This window comes from Embiotoca jacksoni, unplaced genomic scaffold (genome assembly GCF_022577435.1).
Source record: "Embiotoca jacksoni isolate LCO1_2020_lvr unplaced genomic scaffold, fEmbJac1.0.p SCAF_14, whole genome shotgun sequence".
Taxonomy (NCBI): Eukaryota; Metazoa; Chordata; class Actinopteri; family Embiotocidae; genus Embiotoca; species Embiotoca jacksoni.
This window is the reverse complement of record NW_027185274.1, coordinates 15171810-15191219: the sequence shown is the minus strand read 5'-3', so window position 1 is coordinate 15191219 and position 19410 is coordinate 15171810. Positions and strand designations below refer to the sequence as shown.

At 41.4% G+C, this 19410-nt stretch overlaps 1 protein-coding gene across 1 annotated transcript in view; it reads right to left on the bottom strand.

Annotated features, from left to right (window-relative positions):
• ppm1lb (protein phosphatase, Mg2+/Mn2+ dependent, 1Lb) overlaps positions 1-19410 on the bottom strand; it is a 43810-nt gene that overhangs the window by 4551 nt on the left and 19849 nt on the right. Inside the window, exons 2-3 of the mRNA XM_069148209.1 lie at positions 8064-8280; positions 97-258 (exon numbers count right to left, since the gene is read on the bottom strand). Coding sequence (XP_069004310.1) covers positions 97-258; positions 8064-8280 — 379 coding nt within the window. The remainder of the gene's footprint in view (positions 1-96; positions 259-8063; positions 8281-19410) is intronic.

The following is a 19410-nucleotide window of genomic DNA, read 5'->3' as shown; positions in this document are numbered from 1 at the left end:
TTTGATGTTCCCTCGAGTTTTACCTACAGCCCTGCTCTGTTGCTCACAAGTAGTTCAGAAAAAGTGTGTCGGTCTGGACTGCAGCTGTTTTCTCACCGGCCTTCTTGATCCTCTTGCGTTCTTTAAGCTGGTAAGGTTTGTGGTCGTGCGATAGAGGAATGGCATTACCGTCTTTGTCGCAAAGAACTCCGCGAGAGTCTCCGACATTTGCCACCGTCAACTCCTTATCAGACAGCAGCGCCACCAGACATGTGGTTCCTGAGACGGAGGGAGGAAGGAGAGAAAAGAGGCCAGAAAAAGTTGGAGGAAGAAAGATGGAGAAGGAAGTCGATTAGAATCATGTTGACTGCACGTGTATTTCATGACAGTCCACAGTCGTTAAATGTCAACTTCATGGTGGGGTTAGTGGACTATCGGAACCATCAGCTATGAATTCATATTCAGAGGCCATGAATTCCTGTACAAAATTTCTAGGCAATCAGGCCAATGGTTGCCGAGATACTATTGTCTGAAGTTGTGGAGTCACAGTAGTAATGGGTCTCAAAATATTCATTAATGCTTAACAGTCTTGCTTAAGGATTACATATCACCTCACAATAGCTTTTTCTTTTTATAATACACAGCCTCAGTAAAAAACACTCTGCTCCTCCAAAACACACACTCCCATCCTGCTCAAAGTGAACCACATGAAGCCATGTGCAAACAATGCAAAGGCTCTTTGAAGGAACTTCTCTTCTTTGTACAACTCTCCAAAACACTGTTTTTTCTTCTTCTCCTTCCTTTCTTTGTTTGGCTTCCCAGCCAGGCAGAACTGAGTATTGGACTAGGAATCTGAGGCCTATTGTATGAGATCCAAAGTCCTGTAGCGAAAGAACAGATCTGCCTGTTTGGCCATCTGCTCACACAAAACTGGAGGGAGAGAGAGGTAGAGAAAGAGACAGGGAATACAGAGGAGAGAAAAGAAAAGAGGAAAGAGTAGCAGGGTCTTACCACCCGGGGCTGGACCACCCGGACAGAGAGGTGGTCTACAGGGAGAGAGATGGGAAAATGTTACATACAGTGGAGCCACATCCAGGACTTTAGAGTATAAACTCGAAAACGCGGCAGGTTTAAATGCCATCCTCACAATGTGGCCGACCTAATAACTTAAGAGACTTGACCTTTAAAGTTTGACATCTTGTTGTGATGCTGACTGTCTGACACCTGTTATCTCAGGTGTTTCTCCTCCGTGAAGGGTCTTCACATTCACCTCACACTTACTCTGTCCTATAAACCCGATACAGCCAGTATGTGAGGAATGAGATGGAAGAGGGAAGCAACACAGATGAAAGAGCACACGAAGGGTGAAGGTGAGAGGGTTCAGGAAAGAAGCAGGACAATTATTGTATTATGATTTTGTTATTCCCATTTGCAGCTATGAGTGAGGGGGAAAAAAAGTGCTAATTTGGGCGAGAAAAGAGTAGACAGAGAGACAAAGAACAGCTGGAAGTGAGGCCAAGGTGAACGGAGGGAATATTGATGTCACTTAATTGTAAATGACTTTTACACAGTTTGTTCAGCAATCTATTTCTATTAGTTTCATCACTGCATGCATCCCTAATCCTGCTCCTCGTGCCTATAGCTGCTGTTGCACTGTTCCATGCTGGCCAGCTAATTATCGTTATGTAGTTCCCATGGTGATAGAGATAATGGACTGAGGTGCCTTGCTAGCACACCCTTCCCCAATTAGCCTTGCCACACCAAGGACACATCCAGCATTCCCTATTAAAATGACACAGTGGCCCACATGCGCCCTGCGCTCATGCTAATTATTGGTTCAGCTTGGCCAGGCACACCTTCGACATGCTGATCAGATTAACATCTCAGCCCCGGCTAGTCTCCCACTCCAGTTTGCATCATTGCACTGATTCACTCCCTAAGAGTTAGGACACTCTGACAGAGCGCTCTCAATACATCTGGAGAGTACGAGTGTCCACACAGAGTGCCTACCGTGGATTTATGTTATGTTTAATGTTATGCTGATGTATGCTCAACCAACTGACCAAGCTGCTTTGCACTTAGGTGAAAAATGTGAGGTCAGGAGTGCCACCACCCTGCTCACCGCGGCTCATCGTCTCCCGAGAAGTCTTTGTACTAACTCCAGCATGCAGTTAAAGAGCTGCCGTCCTGTCTTACCTGCCCTCGTTGGACTTGTACCGTTAACATTTATAGCGATGCTATTTTTAGTATGTGCATCATTTTGAGCTGCTTAATAAAATCTGCGCGACACTCTGAATTTGCATATTATGTCACTATGAAGATTTAGACAATCTCTGCTTTTTATAATGTATAGTTTTTTATTCCATTCATTCCTGTCTATCCAAAATAACTACTGCAGCTGCCTCAGGGTAAACCTCACTCTGTTTGGAGCATATTTTCAAGACTTTATTTTGAGTTTGTGTGCAGGTTTAATCCACCCTATCATTTCTCCAGTGTTTCGGGTTCCTTTTATATTCTTAATGAGGCAAAATAGGAGGGTAGATAATTGTTTGATCACAAACTATAGAAACAATGATTTGACAGAACTAAGAATTAAAATATTTCTTCTAATTATGCAAGATTGTTATGGCAACTGGTTTAAAAGAGCACTCCTCCAATTTAGCTTTGCATTCCTTAACTTTGTGGGACTCATGGTGGAAAGTTATTTAAAAAAAAAAATCCAAATCAGTGCAGCAGAGCCGGAGATGGTCTTTTCTTATGGCCTCTTTTTGATACTTGCATTACCCAAAGTGCAACTCACCCTCCAATACTTTGGTTGGAGTGCTGGGTGTGTTATGTGAGTAGTGACAAATATAGCCTGAAGCAGAGCTGAGTAGGCCCCACAGAGGTCTGCTAAGATCACTTCTTTAACTCTACACTAACAGATTTAGTCATTTTCTAATTTGTATTCTTCAGCCTCAACCTGAGCTCCCATAATTGACCCTGAAGGCACACTTGAGGCAATCAAACAAACCCGAGTAGTCTTCGGAGCCACCAAAGACTTTATGAACTTCAGGAGTCCCAAATACCTGAAAGTTGGTGGCATTAACCTTTAAGAAAATGTCTTCTCCGTTCACACAACCAACAGCATGCAGAAAAATGCAAAGCATTGTGCCTCGAGGCCTCACAGACTGGAACAACTCTTTTAGATCCAATGTCAATCGGGCACAGATTTGAAACTTACAGTGTAAAACTATGGAGAATTCATAATGAAAAACTCACCAACTTTTCCTTTCGCTCTCTAATGGTCCTGCAGTGTGCAGAAACCGCTCTGAAAAGTCTCCTTGGTGAGCTCGGGGAACTGAAGCATTAGACATTTAATAGTCAGCTGCCAAGAACTGCAATGATGAGCTGTGCTGTTATATAACAAAACTGTCAGAGCCTGTCAAACAAATTTGGTCCTTGTCAAATGTTCAACATTATGTTCTTTATGTTTTTCAGGGGACTTTTGTCTGTCCGGGACAATAATGAAACTTAAAAATGGCACATTATCGTCATCTTTTTGTGTCTTCTTTCATGTAATTGAACTCGAGTCCAAGTAGCATTTCATTTTTTACACACACACACACACACACACACACACACACACACACACACACACACACACACACACACACACACCCTTTATTAATGTGACAGCTGGATACAGCAGCTGTCTGTAACACCTCAAGGAAACATTTGAACACACCGATGTGAGAAAGTGAACCACAGAGCGACACACACTCAAAACAACAGGCATCGGCTTCAATTAGAGTCAGAAAATATACAGTGTGATGACATGCAAGACTGAAACAAAAAAGTGAATCTACATCTACACCCGGGGATGTAAGACAAGTGCTGGTGTAAATATTTGGTGGCACCACCGATCCATCAGCGTTGCTCTCTGCTGCAGAAAAAAGGTGAACGAAACAGTGAAGAGTTTGAATGAGCTGCTGCAAACATATTTGGTTTGAGAAATGATTTGGTTGTAGAGCTACTAGAAGAAACAACGGCTATCAGCTACAGTTTATGATCGCCACAATCACAGCAGTCAGTAAATTAGAGGTTTAGAAAAAAAAAAACAGACACACACAATTCAACATTTGTGTTCAGTCTTATTATGATCAAAATACTGATTAAAATGACTAACTACATTCACACACACGAACAAAATGTCAACAATCTCCCTGGCTGCACTGTTATGTACTGCAGTAGTCAGATAAAGTTAAGATCATGCTGCTGTAGTTTCAGTGTGCATTTCCAAAGTGTGAATCACCGGGATCTGACCAGAACGGTCCACTACAGTCAAATAAATAATGAATTAATGACAAACTTTTCTGACCTGCCTCCACTGTAATGAGAATCTTGAAATTTGACACATGGTGGAAAGAGGACACTCGGTGTGGAATTACTTTGTATGGTAATTACCAGATAGAGACAGTAAATATAAACTACAAAAAACACGCAGAAGTAAGAAATAAGCTTGATGACACTTAATCACGGAATGGAGGCTGGAAGGCTGGAAGCAGGAAAGCTGGAGAGGTGGAGGGGTGGAGGGCAAGCGCTGGCGTCAATATTTGGAGCCACAAACAAACAGCAATCACTGAAGAGTGTAAACAAACTACGGCAAACAGACTTGGTTTTTGCACAAGAGGTGATATACAGTTCACTCGAGCTGTGGGCTAGCAGAATACTCCCTGTATTAGTTTATGTTGAACAATGTAACAATGGTTGAAGGTAGATTTCAGCACTGCTATATCGCAGTCAGCGATTTAAACACAATACAATATGAACCACTCTCTTCCATGAAGTTAACTGTTAATTAAAAATCTTTAGTCTTTTTGAGACTCAATACGGTATCCCAAAACATCATATGGTAATATTAAAGTGTATCAATATTTTCTTACAGCTCTATTGTATACTGATACAGTTTTACAGTATCAATAGTCTGAAACACTCTCTGTTTTCTGTTCTCTGTTACCGAGGTAGGAAACTTCCTTTGGTCCGGCAAATATTTAATTTCTGAAATCTTCTGCTTCTGCTTTCTGGCAGCTCTAACTTTTGCCAGTTTGACACTGAAATGATGCAAAGTGCATTCATGTTGCTTCGTGCCTCGACATGGTCACTGACATGCTTTATGTCACCTGTCTATAAAACAATACTTCACAATGCAATGAATAAATACAGTAGGCTATACACTATGTTTAATGCCTGCTTTATAAAGAATATATTTACCCTTTTTTAGTTGTATTTTTCTCTTTCTGAAAACAGATGACGGTGTACTAAGTATATTAGGTGCACAACATATTTTCACACATATTTCCATGAATTTATCTCCTTGTGTCCTAATCCTAACCTGAACTACCCTTGAATTCATTATACACAATCCTCTCAACTGGCTAAACTGAGATTGCCTGGTCTCTATATTGCTGCTTGCAACAATAACTACTGATTATTGGACGACTGTACACTTTTGTGTGCTTGCAATCGTGTGCTGAGATATGTCACACAGCTACATAAAGGTTAGTGCAAGCAGAATACCACACCGCATTAAGGAGACTGTTTCCATAATAGACTCTAAGCTCCCAGGCAATGCATCAAAGTTCCATCTCCCTTATCTTTCTTTCAAGCGCTTATGTTCGCTGATAAACAACAGAGGGATGAATGAACTGGGGGATAAATCTGATACGCTGCCATCCTGAGGACGGGGAGCTGAATTGAGAGTGTCTCTCTCTATTCTCTCTCACTCTCCCCTCCCTGCCAGCTTAATTTGGGCCCAGATTACAAGAGAAAGCAGGGAGCAGTGCACCCTAAACGATGCGATTGTTGAATCAGATACAGGGATGAGAATGCACAACAATTACCTGATCAGCAGATCCCCCTGGGACGCTGACAAGAAAGCTAGGACAAACGCTGCAGCAACTTCAATGCCTGCATGTCCAATGCTCGGACTAGATGACACCGGAGCTTTAGATTGCAATGGTGCTTTACTGTAAGTTTATCTATAGGGTATCCGTCTTTCTTGCTGTGCTGTCCAAATGAGGGACAGAGGGATAAGAAAAAGATGAGAACAGAGAGAGAGTCTGGATGCAACAGGTCATGTAGCTTAAGAAGAGGAAAAGGCAGAGGGATCAGGAGGGGAGATTTACTTTGTGGGAGTTTTGAGAGCAACGTAGATCAGAAAGCTGATGCTTATCTGCAGCAAGGGGGAGGAGGATAAGGCTAAAAGAGGATGAAGAGATTAAGAGCAGGAGAGTGTAACAAAAAGGTGATGCAGCTGCAGGACGTCAACCTTCTCTGAGAGGTAATAATCAGCTGCTGCCTCTAGACTGGGCGTCCCAGTCGGCATATTCTAATTCTCCTCTTTAACAATCAGAGTATCATATGACCCATCATTCTCACGAGGATGGGAGGCCCTCTCAATGGCTCTTTCATACCAGCGACCCCCTCACTAACTTACATGGGAGTCACATGCAGGTTTTTATTTGTGCTGTTCAGACTTGCAATCTAATTGTACGCTCTTACGGGGAAATCCTGTGTATTCCAGCTTGAGTGTGTTTCTTCATAGTTTTGACCGTCCTATATGTTGGTTATGAAAACGGTGAAGTCACCAAAGTAACTGCGAACATCTGAGAACGAGGTGACATGATGATGGCTACCAAAACATTTTAAAATTACATATTATTTTAGTCTCTTTTAATTGAACTTGACGCCAAAAAGAATTTTACCTGGGTGTCTGTTTAAGACCTGTTTGATTACCTAACCAATATATTTCTTGCCCTATTTAGCTGTGTTGCTGTTTTATGAAATCTTTGCAATGAACTTGGTGAGTTAATCTTTAAATATAGCCGAAACTTTGAAGCTAAAAACCAGGCTGTTTAGAACCAGACTTTCCCCTTAAGGATGACAGCGCTGTATATTTCCCTCATTAGTTACTCTGGAAACCAAAACCTAGCCACTGCGACTCTGTCTCTCTCCTGTGTTTACTCACTCATCTGAGAGTTTAATCAGAGAACCGGAAGGATAAATGAGCTTCCACAGGGACACTGAATTCTTGAGGTTGCAGCATGTCACTACAGTTCGACCATGTAATAATCTTCTAATCTATATTTGAACTCTCTCCCCTTATGATAAATAAACCAACAATGATTTAGTCTCCATATGTTCTTGGCCTTCTCTTATTATTTATTCTATGAATCTGGTCAAATATCTATATAAATAAAGCCTGCATGTCTCTGCCTTTCAGTCTATGCTTTTTGTTTCCTCCTCCTCCTCCTCCTGCTGCTGCTCCTGTTCCTCCTCCTCCTCCTCCTCTCCCCCCCTAGGTTGTTCTGGTGCATTCAGATCGCACTTTATCATCAGGTTTTGTGTCCAGGTTTTCATTCTCCCCATCGACTGAATGTGTCGTTCTCTGTTTGGCCCTTTCCTGTCTACCCTTACCATTTTCTCAGCCCTTATCATTTTTGTCTTCATTTTGCCTGTCGTCCTGGTCTCCCACTCCTCTATGCTGTATCGCTCTTACTAGCAAAATGTCCCTCTTCCACATATGCATCCGTCCCTCTGACCCTTCTCCTACCTCTTTCGATCCATCACTATCTCTAACGTTACCCATCGCTCCCCACATCCCTTCAGAGATAATGACTACAAGCCTTGTGAAGATCAACTTGTATTTAAACAGCTGAATAAGCAAGGCCTTGGGCTGCTGACAGTCACGATTCAACAACAGTCAAGTGAAACAGTGGAGTAGAAAATAATAGTTTGCATGCAGCATTAAAGGGGGTCTTTAAAAACATTGCTGCAAGCAACCCTTGTTCTTCTTACTATGTCTCTAGTAATGAGCAACACTGATACCCTAAATCCATCTGTATGCCCTGTAGTTTTTGTGGTCACACATTCAAGCTGACAAACTGTATGCACACATTTAGATCAATGTTAATTAAATCCACTGTAGAATATCAGCAAACAAGCAAAAACATACATTTTGCATAGATGCACTAGAATATATCAGGTCTAACATTATGTGTGCATGTTTTTACTGGCAGTTGTGGCGCTTAACAAATACACACCTGCTTCATTGTAAGTGGCAGAGAGCTTGTCCAGTATTTCTCTGTCCAAAGTCAGTATCTGCTGCTCCAGGATGGAAGGATAGGAGAGGCTGACCCTGTCCTTTTTTTCATCTTTCTCCTTGTCTTTTTCTCTGTCTCGCTCTTTGTCCCGTTCATAGGTCAGTAGCTGCTGGCGCAGAGCCTCTGGCAGGTGGGCCTTAGCAAAGTCAGCAGCAGCCTGATAATGGAGAGCAGAGGGAGACAGGGGAAGAATCAGATGACTGCAGATAAAAAAAACAAAACAATAATAATAATTTCGTCAGAAACACTGTTAGAGTTGTAACACAATACATTCAGACATATTCTACATGTTGATAAGTGTGCTTCACTTTAAATCATCCAAGTTCAAGCCATGCCATTATTTGTATAATGTTAAGGACACCATTTCCAGTGGGATGGGACACGAGAGGAGTATGAGTAGATGAACTGATGAGTAATTTTTGAAGCACTGATTTTTATTTCTAAACAAAAACTCCAACCATTTTCAATTCCAGCCTCATAATTGTGAGAACTTCCTCCTTTTCTCCATTTTATATTATCAAGTGAAGGCCTTTAAATATTCAGCTGATGGTTGTGACAAAACGTGACAGTGGAAGATTTTATGTTTGGAAGTCCGAACAGGATATTCTTTTGATATTTTTTTTTGTACATTTTACATACGGTTAAAAACTCTTAAGAATGTAGATCTTAAATCAAATATTTGACATTTTAGATAATCCACATGCTTATCTAATTCTCTGCAAGAATTTGAATGTTATTTCAGCTTAAACATTGAAAGCAAGCAGAGAAACGCCAGCCTGGCTCTGACCAAAAGTGTACAAAAACTTACCAGCCAGCCTACAATTTAGCATGTTGTATCTTGCTCAGTAAATCCTTACAAAAACTTAAAATGTAAGAATAATATGTTGCTGTCCTATCAGGTGATACGTCCTGAACTATTTCTTGTCTGGGCCAGTAACTCCCTGGAGTCTTGTTATCATCTTGACATTGTCAGGCAGCTAACCAGCAAGAAAGTGAACAGGATTATTTCCCACAAACGTTCTTATGTTTTTGATCAAATGCAATTTAGTATCAGCTAACTTTAATATTACTACACACACGCACACGCTGTCTTGGCAAGTGGCAAAAACAGCTGGCTACAGTAGCAGTGACCTGCTTGTCCTTTCTGCCTTGCTGAAGCAGATAAATCACAGATAAACTGAGATAAAGAAAAAAAAAGTGCCTCGCCAATCAAATGCACACCAGCTCACGCTGTGGGATAGAGCTGAGCCAGAGAAACTGTATCCTCACCTCTACCCGTTTGGCTCAGAAGGATAACACAGACCAAACCTTTTTTCCACACATTTCCACTGCAGGTGCAGAGCAAATAATTCCTCTCTCCCCTGGCTCGGGGCTTAGGGACGACCAGACTGCCCAAGGTCATGAGGTACAAATGTCAGATAGTACACTGCTGACATGCCACTGATCTGCATCATCCCAGATTCATAGAGCTCATATTTCAGACAAGGTTTTCATTTGTAGGAAGTCCAACAACTGCAATCATTAAAAATAAGTGAATTAGGAAAACCAAATGAGCCATTCCCATCCACAGGACAGAAAAAGTTGGCAATTTCCTGGCATTGACTGTAACGATTTGAGGTCATATGACCAACAACCACAGATGAACCTGATGTCTCAAGTGCTCATACACGGTCCCTATTGAGCTCTCCCTCCTATCTATACCTCCCTCTCCTTCTCTCTCCATCTAGATCTCATTCTGCTCTGGGAAATTGCTTTCAAGGACTCAGAAAACCCTGCCAAGCTTTTTCTCTATACATGAAAAACAATTCACCCACTCCTTTCTTGTTATATCTTGTCAGTGTTGTTGAAGCTTCCCCCTGCAAGCTATGTCAATCTTCCCCTATCTTCTCCAATGAAACCCAAACACTCCCAATGTTTTTTATTCGTGGAAGTGTTTGAGTCTTTCTTTCTTTCTTTCTTTCTTTCTTTCTTTCTTTCTTTCTTTCTCGCATTTTCCATTTCCCACAGTCCCCTTTGCTCTGCTCCCTTGGGGATGTTCAGTCCAAAATCAGCACCGATCTTTTCCACATCCCTTTCTGACTCTGTCCTTTCTCTTGTCTGAGAACAATTGCTGCTGACATACTTTCATTCTGCCGTTACCATGCGGGGAGCAGCAGTCACAAACGGAGTTCAAAGGTCAGAAGTAGAACAGGAAGTCTTTTGTGTGCTTGGGTTATACTTTGCCAATTACTTAGCTGCTTAATTGTTTGCCTGCCCGGCCTTAACAAAGCACTGGGGTCACAAACCGTTTCCCCAGATACATTCCTTCTATTTGACGGCACATACACATGTATGTCCCAGCCTGGAGGAAGGGGGAGCCTCTTGATTATCTGATCCTCTAACCTTCCGGCTAACCAGACTGGGCACATCTAACACCAGCTTAGAGGATGAAAGAAAGGAAGAGCAGAGGAGGGAGATATAACAGAGATGGATGGGGATCAGGACTGTGGGGCAGAGGGATGAAGACAGGGATCAAGGATAGTAAAATGAGGGGGGAAAAAATGAAGCACGAGATTAACGAATGGCAGAAGAGCACAATGAAGGAATGCAGGAAGGGCTAAAAGATGAGAGGGTAGAGCCAGAATAAATGAGGTAAACAGGGCTGGCTGCAGTTATCATGGGATAGTTATTTTAACTGAAAGAGACAGAGAGGGGTCATAAACTAAAATTCCTTCTTACCCAGCAGACAGCAGTAGAGATTTTAAAATTGTGCTGCAACTAAAAGTGGTTTGGCGAGGTGATGATGATGAATTCATATGGTCTTGGGGGGGAAAAGGAGAAAAGTCTATGAACAAATAGTGTAAAGGTCTGTTTGAGAAAAAAAACTGCAACAAGGGAGGGTTATTTTAAATAGTTTACACCCATGTAACCCACGTTGGTCTGCTTCTACATTTGTTGGTGCATTGTTAGCATCACAATTGTTGATTAGCAAGATAGCATTAAATTGCATGATGTGAATTGCACGAGTTTGCTTTATTGTGTCCTTGTGTACATTCCTTGCTCAAAACTCCACAGTGTATCTTCAACTACTGCACAACTATATTGAAGTGTCATCAAGATACAACATCTCGTGCACTTCAGTTCAAACAGGCATTATATGCTGAAGGTCTCAGCCTTTTGATTGCAAGTCAGATGTTTTAATATTCCCTCACATTTTACTTCCAGAGGGAAATATGTGTTTTTTGTGCAGCTAAATGTTCCATAATGTTCACCAGCTGGTTGGTAACATTGTCAGTCTTAAGTTTGGTGCTGTGATAAACGTAGAGGTTTTACGGCAGAGTGATGAAGTCAAGCTTTTTGACACAAACAGTTGTAGCAACATCAGCTAAGGTCTCCGCCCAGTAGGATGCAATGACTGGAGAGAATCCCCAATCGAGTGTGATCAGATCCTATTGATTCCAGACATATCGAAACATCTATAGTGCCTCACATTTTTTTTAACTGCTGTATGTCATTAGATTCATTGTTAATACAAAAATATTTTATGTTAATTACTATAACTGAGGGCTGCATGCAACTTAAATGAAGATCTGTAATCTGTCTTTTTTGTCGAATTTTTTTCAATTGATTGTTTAGTTTATACATTTTAATAATGAGGGAATAGTATGCAAATTTCTGTTTCAATCTGATTCCAAAATTCAGAGGTGTTCACTTTCAAATTATATGAAATATTTTGAGAAAAAGGAACTGGCCATTTTATATCATTTTTGTTTGATAAATGACTTTAATCTATAAAATTAAAGTTGCCTCTAGATCAATTAATGGATTTATTAACCAATAATTTAAGATTTTGTATAGAATAGAAGTTAAATAAAAAGTGTTTTGGTTGCAACTCCAAATCCCAGCACGAGAGAACTGGCCCAGAGATTGCAGATCATCATATTGGTCCGTCCTTCACACCAGACTTCACTTGCTCCACACAGGTGTACTGCACACACCTGTGTGTGTGTGTGTGTGTGTGTGTGTGTGTGTGCGTGTACAGTAAGAGCACATAAACACACACACACACACACACACCGTCCTATGTCCACAGGCCAGCTACACACTTTTACACCATCTACCCTGGTACCAAGCACTCCCTCCTGACTACTAACTCTGAGCCACTCAGACACACAGTCCACCAGAAACAGTCAGGCCTTCTAAACATTTCCATCCATCATATCACGAGGTCGGCAGAAATGAGGAAAGTCATCCGAGCTTTCCTTCAGAATCACCCGCAGGGAGTTTCATAACTAAAGTAGAAGAATCTCTTCAGATCAAGCAGGCAGATGGAGAGAAGGAGAAAAAAGGGAACGTAGGAGAAGAGACTGTGGAGTGGCGCAAGAACCCTTCATTAGCATCACTCAAGCACATCATTAAAAAAAAGAGAGATAGAGAGAAGGAGAGACTCCAGTTTAAAGACAGAGAAGGAGATAAGCGACAGAAAACCATCAAAGCAGTGAAATACAGGGAAAGCAGTAGGTACTAAGACGTCTGAAGAAAAACCATGTCACAATATTTCCCTTTGTTGGTGTCATTCCCAATTTGCTTTTTTAAATCATAATTAAAAAAAAATTTAAAAAATCTTTCACTAAGGAGGCAGTGATCATGATGCAACTTCCAATGAAAGTATAGCAAGCAATGACTGGAGCTGGGTATCATTCCAAAATATTTAATACCGGTACTGATTCCTTGATTTTGATAGCGGTTCCTGAAATGCTACAATTTAATAATGTTCCCAAACACCTCACATGCTGTCGGTAGATATGAGCTACCCAGCTGTGCACAAAGAACCCCAGCTTTCATAACTCAGAGAGGTACCATGTTAAAAATGTTATTCCGCCTGTCCAAGGTCGGGTCGCGGCGGCTGCAGGTCGAGCACGTTACCCCAGACCAGACCTCCCTCTCCCCAGCTGTATCTGGGGGGGGAGGGTCCCAAGGCATCTCCTATCTCACCAGGCCAGGTGAGATATATAATCCCCCCAGCGTGCTCTGGGTCTACACCAGGGTCTCCTGATGGACATGGCTGGAAAACCTCCAATGGAAGGCGCCCAAGAGGCGTCCTCAGCAGATGCCCGAACCACCTCAACTGGCTCCTTTTGACGTGAAGGAGTGGCGGCTCTATTCTGAGCTGCCTCCGGATGTCGGAGCTCCAAAGGAAACTGATTTCAGCCATTTGCAAGTGACATCTCTTTCTTTGCTCAGTACCCAAAGCTTGTAACCATAGCTGAGCCCTGGTACTGAAGACAAAATGTTTGTGTACTTAATGTTATATACAATGTCCATAATAGTATTTATGTTTGACATAAATTAAGAAAAGAAATGAAAAGAAACTGATTCTATTATGAAAGAGGAGGACAAAGTGGCCTGTTTAGGAACAACTGTGTCCACTGCAGAGACCTAGTATGTTTCACGTCAGGATGATATTGCAGAGTATGAAGCCTTAATTTTATTATCGCACACCTTAGTTTTGTACGTGTCAAAGCTTTGCCAATTACAAATGTGAGAGAGAGAGAGAGAAAGAGAGTGTGTGAGTATGTATGTGTGTGTGTGTGTGTGTGTGTGTGTGTGTGTGTGTGTGTTAGTTTGGTACAATGCTGTCCCTGTAACATAAATAGAAGCCCTCCAAGTTGTACTTCAGAGGAATGTGAACAGCACTGTGGTAAAGTACACATGAAGACAGTACACAATCCTCATTTGATAGGTTGACATTGAGCTCTTGAAACAGCGACACGGTTTCATTACATTACATTCACCCCAAGATCCATTTTTGAAATCAGTCCAAAAGTCCTTCAAGAGCTCGGAAAATTGCAAATTTGAACATTTATAACTCTATGACAACTGGAAACACTCAATCTGCTGAGGAGCAGGCCTGTGACAGTTATTACATAATCGCCTGATTGCAATTATTTGAGCTGACTGCAATCAATTTGTATAATAGGTAGAATCATTTCCATTCAGCTGGATGAAACTAAGAGAAATGTCATATTTCCATCACCATTTCCAAGTCATTTTCCACTGTTTGAGTTTGACTGGCGCTCTTTTCAAGATGTCATCTCAACACACCCCCTTCTTCTGCTCTGGTTTAAAGGCAGATGAGTGAGGAGTTAGCACCAACATTGGGCAATGTCCACTTTGATAATGGCTCACTGTCATTTTTGTATACTTCAGTAATAGGCTTTGTACAATACATTTCTTATTTATGTCTGTACTGTGCAATTTTTGTTTATAAAGCCAAAAAGGTCAAACGGAAATTTTAACTTATTTATTTCAATGTTCAGTGTCAACAAATGTCTCTTCTTCTTCGTCATAAGGCGTGTTATCAAAACTATGATTAGGCTTATGCTAACAAAATTTAAAAAAAAACTAAACTTTAATCACAGTTGCTTGGGGGAGAAATAATCATCCACTGAAATGCCATGATCGTGACAGCCCTGCTGAGGAAGACAAAGGTGTGAGCAGCTACTAAAGGGAACTGGAGGTGGGAGAACCTTTTGTAACTGCCATTTATAAGCCCATTTTCTTTGTGTGCTTTACAACATCAAATTAACAGTGGCGCTTGTAAATTAAATTTCGACCTTGGTTAATTTGACCAAAAAAAAAAAAAATAATAAAAAAAAAATTGTAAGTTCAGTTCCCCACTCAAACCACATCACTTTGTTTTCATCCAGGGCTGCAGTGTGCTCATCACTCACATTTATGCCAGCCGTGGAGTCATCTCACTTATCTACACCAGAAACCAGTTTGTAGATCCATTTTACTCGTTTGCTAAAGTGCTAAAGTGCGACAGTACATCTAAGCTGTGGTTGATGTAGAATTATTTCAACACTTTTGAGATTAGTGTTAGACAAGGAACCAGAAGCAAGAGAGAGAGAGAGAGAGAGAGAGAGAAAAACTGTTAATTTTTTTTTATTTATTGGAAACCGGAGTATCACCACTCAATAATCTGCTTCCCGCACAGTGTGCGCACCTAGAGCCAGATTGGAAGTGTTTGTGTGGCCTTGAAAACACCCCTCGTGCCCAGCACACAGATATTACCTCGGCATCCCAAAACTATTTTTCTCTTCCAGCCATTTAAATCTCACCCAAAACCACAACAAACATTCGGAGCACAGATGGGAGAGCCGGATCGATGGAGGGCTGGGGCGGGCGGCGGCAATGATATTGTAAACTTCAAATCAATAAAGCTCACACGCATCTACACAAACGCAACGTCACAACTTGAGCTCAAGAAGCATTCAAAAATAAACCACTCAGAGCAGCATTCGTATTCAAATACCAGTCGTGTCTCTGAGGATATCTGCGAAGGCCAACAGGGTGCTGCATGGCTGACTGTGTAAAGAGGACAGAAAGGGCTTCTGTGAAGTGAATGAGGATTTCAGGGGTAAAAGGCAGAGCTATAAAAGTGGATGAGGACCTGAAAGTTGAATAGAAGTCCATTAAAAGTGGCAGGAAATGCTTCAGTGCCTTCAGCCTTCACAGACAGCGAGAGATCTATATGAAATACTGCCTCTTGGCTAAACACAGGCCGCCTCAGCTCTTTTCTCTCTGACTGTGCAAGAATGAGAAATGTAAGACCGGTGTGATGAGAACATCTGGTAACCATGGTTACAGCTGCCAAAGGCTCCGATTGGCTAAACATCTGTGCCACCTCTGCGGACCGGACGTCTCATTGTGAGGCCCCTAAAACTTTCAGCAATACACAAAGGCCTGCCGCCGAGGACAATAGACCGCAGGTTGTTGGCCCGTTCCATTTCCAATAAGGCAGATTTTACTGCAAAGGTGACCGTCCTGCAACTACAAATCTGGCACTCTAAAGAGAGACAGACACACACACACACACACGCACGCACACACACACAGACAGTCAGACAAAAACAGACAGGGCTGGCTCACAAAGGGAAGGGAACTATTACGAAGGTGATTCACATTCAGGGAGTGAGCAGACTCTTCAGTCTGCCTCTCCATTCGCAGTACACACATCTTAGAGCAAAATCTCCGTGTCCTTCCTGTGACAGCCAGGTCCATTAGAGCAGGTGAACACTCATATTAAACCCAAACAGTCTATTAGAATGAGACTGTCTGATTGATCCATAGCTTCCTGTGGCCTAACCTGGTAGTAAGAGTGCCCTGTCTGGGTCTATGACCTGGACACACACTCAATAATGGACTGATGTTTAGTTTATAGAAAGGAGGCTTGGCATCATTTAAAGAATTAGTGTTGCTAGAGCATGATTCATGTAACTGCTAAAGCAAGCAGGAATAGGAACTGCTTGTGTTACGGCCTGACCGATACAGGATATTTGCTAATGGTAGTGACATTGATATTTGGGAGTTTAATCTGGTCAATATATGTCAGCTGATATTATTATATTAACATACTTTTTTGATGAAAATCACTTAAATCCTGTTTTTAAAAGAGTTGTGATTAAGATATGTAATGACTAAGACATTTTCAATGCTTTGTTGCACCAGTAGTTTTTTGTACATTAGCTCACGGGTTTAGTAATTCATCAGACTTGGTACAGCTTTACATTGTGGAATTATTTATAGCTCCCTATTTGAAAGGCAGCAACTAATTGGTCAACTTCCTAGCTTTTACCAGAGATTTCAACTGCATCTCAAGGTCTTCATCAGTGGATGGTGTTTGGCATTTCTCTTTAAAGGCTGGCAGTGTTTTCATTAGAAAGCTTGCAGCCATTATTCATTCACTGTTTTTGTATTATTGACAGTAAAACACGGCTTAATTTCAATGTATTGCACTGCGATTAATTGAAGTGTCTTATCATAAGCTTGTCATTCATCTGTAAAGCAGATTGTATTGCAGTAACCAGAACAAAAGGTGCAACACAACTACAGTTATTTTGACTGACTGACCAGCAACCAACTGTAATACAGGTAATTTAAGCAACAGCTCAACAGACTATGGAGCAGCCTGGTTTGAGTCCAGCTGAGGATCTTTGTCATCTTCTGTGTCTGCCAGCTCTCCTATGTTCATATACCAGTCTACTGCTGCTCTATAGAATAAATGACCAACCTAGATAGCAACTGCTAGATAACTGCAAGAAACTTGCAGCCATTTGATACAGCAAATGAAAAGAGATCACAGGAGATGTAAGGTCGAAATGTGCAGAGGCACGGACGCTCACACATTTCCAGCGCAGCAGTAAATAACATTCAGACTTTCATCTGGCTGCCTTCTTCAATGTACATAAAACGCACTCTGCACAAACACACAAACAGCTGCCACAGTGTAAATGTGGCACCCATGAAATGTAATGCCAACCGTTAAGCAGTAATTTCCCTGTAATTTCATGGGTAATAATTAACGTGGATCTGAGTGCTGAGCAGCAGTATCACAAAGGCTTCGCCTCGTGCTGTGTGCACAAGAGTGTGCTGCTGCCAATATCCGTGCTTATATATGTCACAGATAGATAGACAGGCGCAGTTATTACCTCTGGCCTGGATGCTCCACACATCACATGCCTGTCTCACGGCGCAAAGGGGTGGCAATTAGAGTAACTCCAAGTAGCATAAATCAGCACGGGCCATAAACACTACAGTCAGGGTGCGAGAGTGACGGGAGTAAAAAATGAAGTGAGGAGGTGAGAGGAAGAGAGCAGAGGTGATAAAACCATTTTAGATGTGCACTCAGGTGAGAAAAATGAGCAGAATGAGAGGAAAAATGAAGAGAGAGAGAGAGAGAGCGAAACAGAAAGAATGAAAATCACTTCCAGTTCTGATGTGCTTCCAAATTTCTTGGGAGGTGTGGGACTGATTACAAAACCCCCCCCCCCACACACACACAAACACACCGGTTGTGCTTACCAATACTTGCAGGCTTAATTTATATGCTTTTCTCATATGGCTGCTTTGCACAAAATAATGACTGGAGCAGGAGGGCTTTCATTCAACAGAAGCATGACTGACCACAAATAACACTGGAGGACAACAATAGAGATTATTGGATGAGTCGCTCTTTTTCTAAAATAAAAGACAGATGTTTTCAGCAAAGCAACAGTTCAGCAATGATTAAGGGTTCGTGTGCTATAATATGGCGCCGCCATAAGGAGGTGGTACTTTTGTGTTGTGATCGCAACACCGACAGTGTTTTGGATACCGTCTCATCCTCCCTCCTTTGGCGAGTCTATTATTATCAACAGCTAGCAACAACCACACATAATCCCACGCCTTTAATACTGCTGCAAGAAAACAAACAGCGAAGCTGAATAAGTATCATACATTCTTCTTACATTACCGAGCAACAAAGACTTCCCACGAGTCTCTTCCTCCAAGTCTCTTTAGGAAACTACACTCTCATCATATTGGCTGAAGAGAGGAAGGAGGTTGCAGGAGGGCGCTGCAGAAATAAATGGAGCAATGTCGCCAAGTTACAGGGTCAACATTTCCACTGCACAGATAAATCTGTCTTTAGGGAGGCACAATGCCTCATTGATTGTTTAGTGCAAGCTGTGGCATCACATTACCAAGAATGATTGTCCAATCTGCCCTGACTGCATAAGGACATAGTTCTGATTGTCTAAATTTATTGATCACTGCAGAGCTGAAATGATCAGTAATTTTTTTTTTTTTACACACCTTACACAGCTATTCTCCATCACACCAAGAGTGGAAAATTACGAATGTTGCTTTGTATACTTGGTATCTGGTGATCAATGAGCTATATGACTGATCAATGGAAAGTATAAAAGGAAAGCTGGAAACGACCTCAAACAACACACTGATGAAGGCAGGATGATCTAAATGAGGAGAAAACAAATCATTTGAAATCAAATCGTGAAGTCATTGAAGCATTTTCAAGGAAAACTTTCAAATAAGGAATTTCTACTTTTACTTCTTTTAAATCAAGATACATAAATAATTAGGACTTCCATCCTGAGATTACCACAGCAGATACATTTTTACAAAACTCTTAGTGTTGGAAAAAGAAACAGTCAAATAATCAATACTTGGTTATCAGAAATGTAATTACCAAACATAAAGGAAAAAAGGTCAATTCTGATTTGTTTGCTTTTCTTCTGGTAGCACATAACAAATATCATGATGACGTCAACTTGATATTTTTCACATTTTAGCTGGTATATCAGTAATAATGATCAGTTAATTGAGAAAATAATCTCCAGACTAACTAATGAAGAAAATATATCTCTGCTGGTTCCATATGAGCCACTCAAATATTTGAGTTAGTATTTTATGCCTTTCTTAATACTGAGGTTGACTGTTGTTGGGACAAAACTAGTAATTTAAA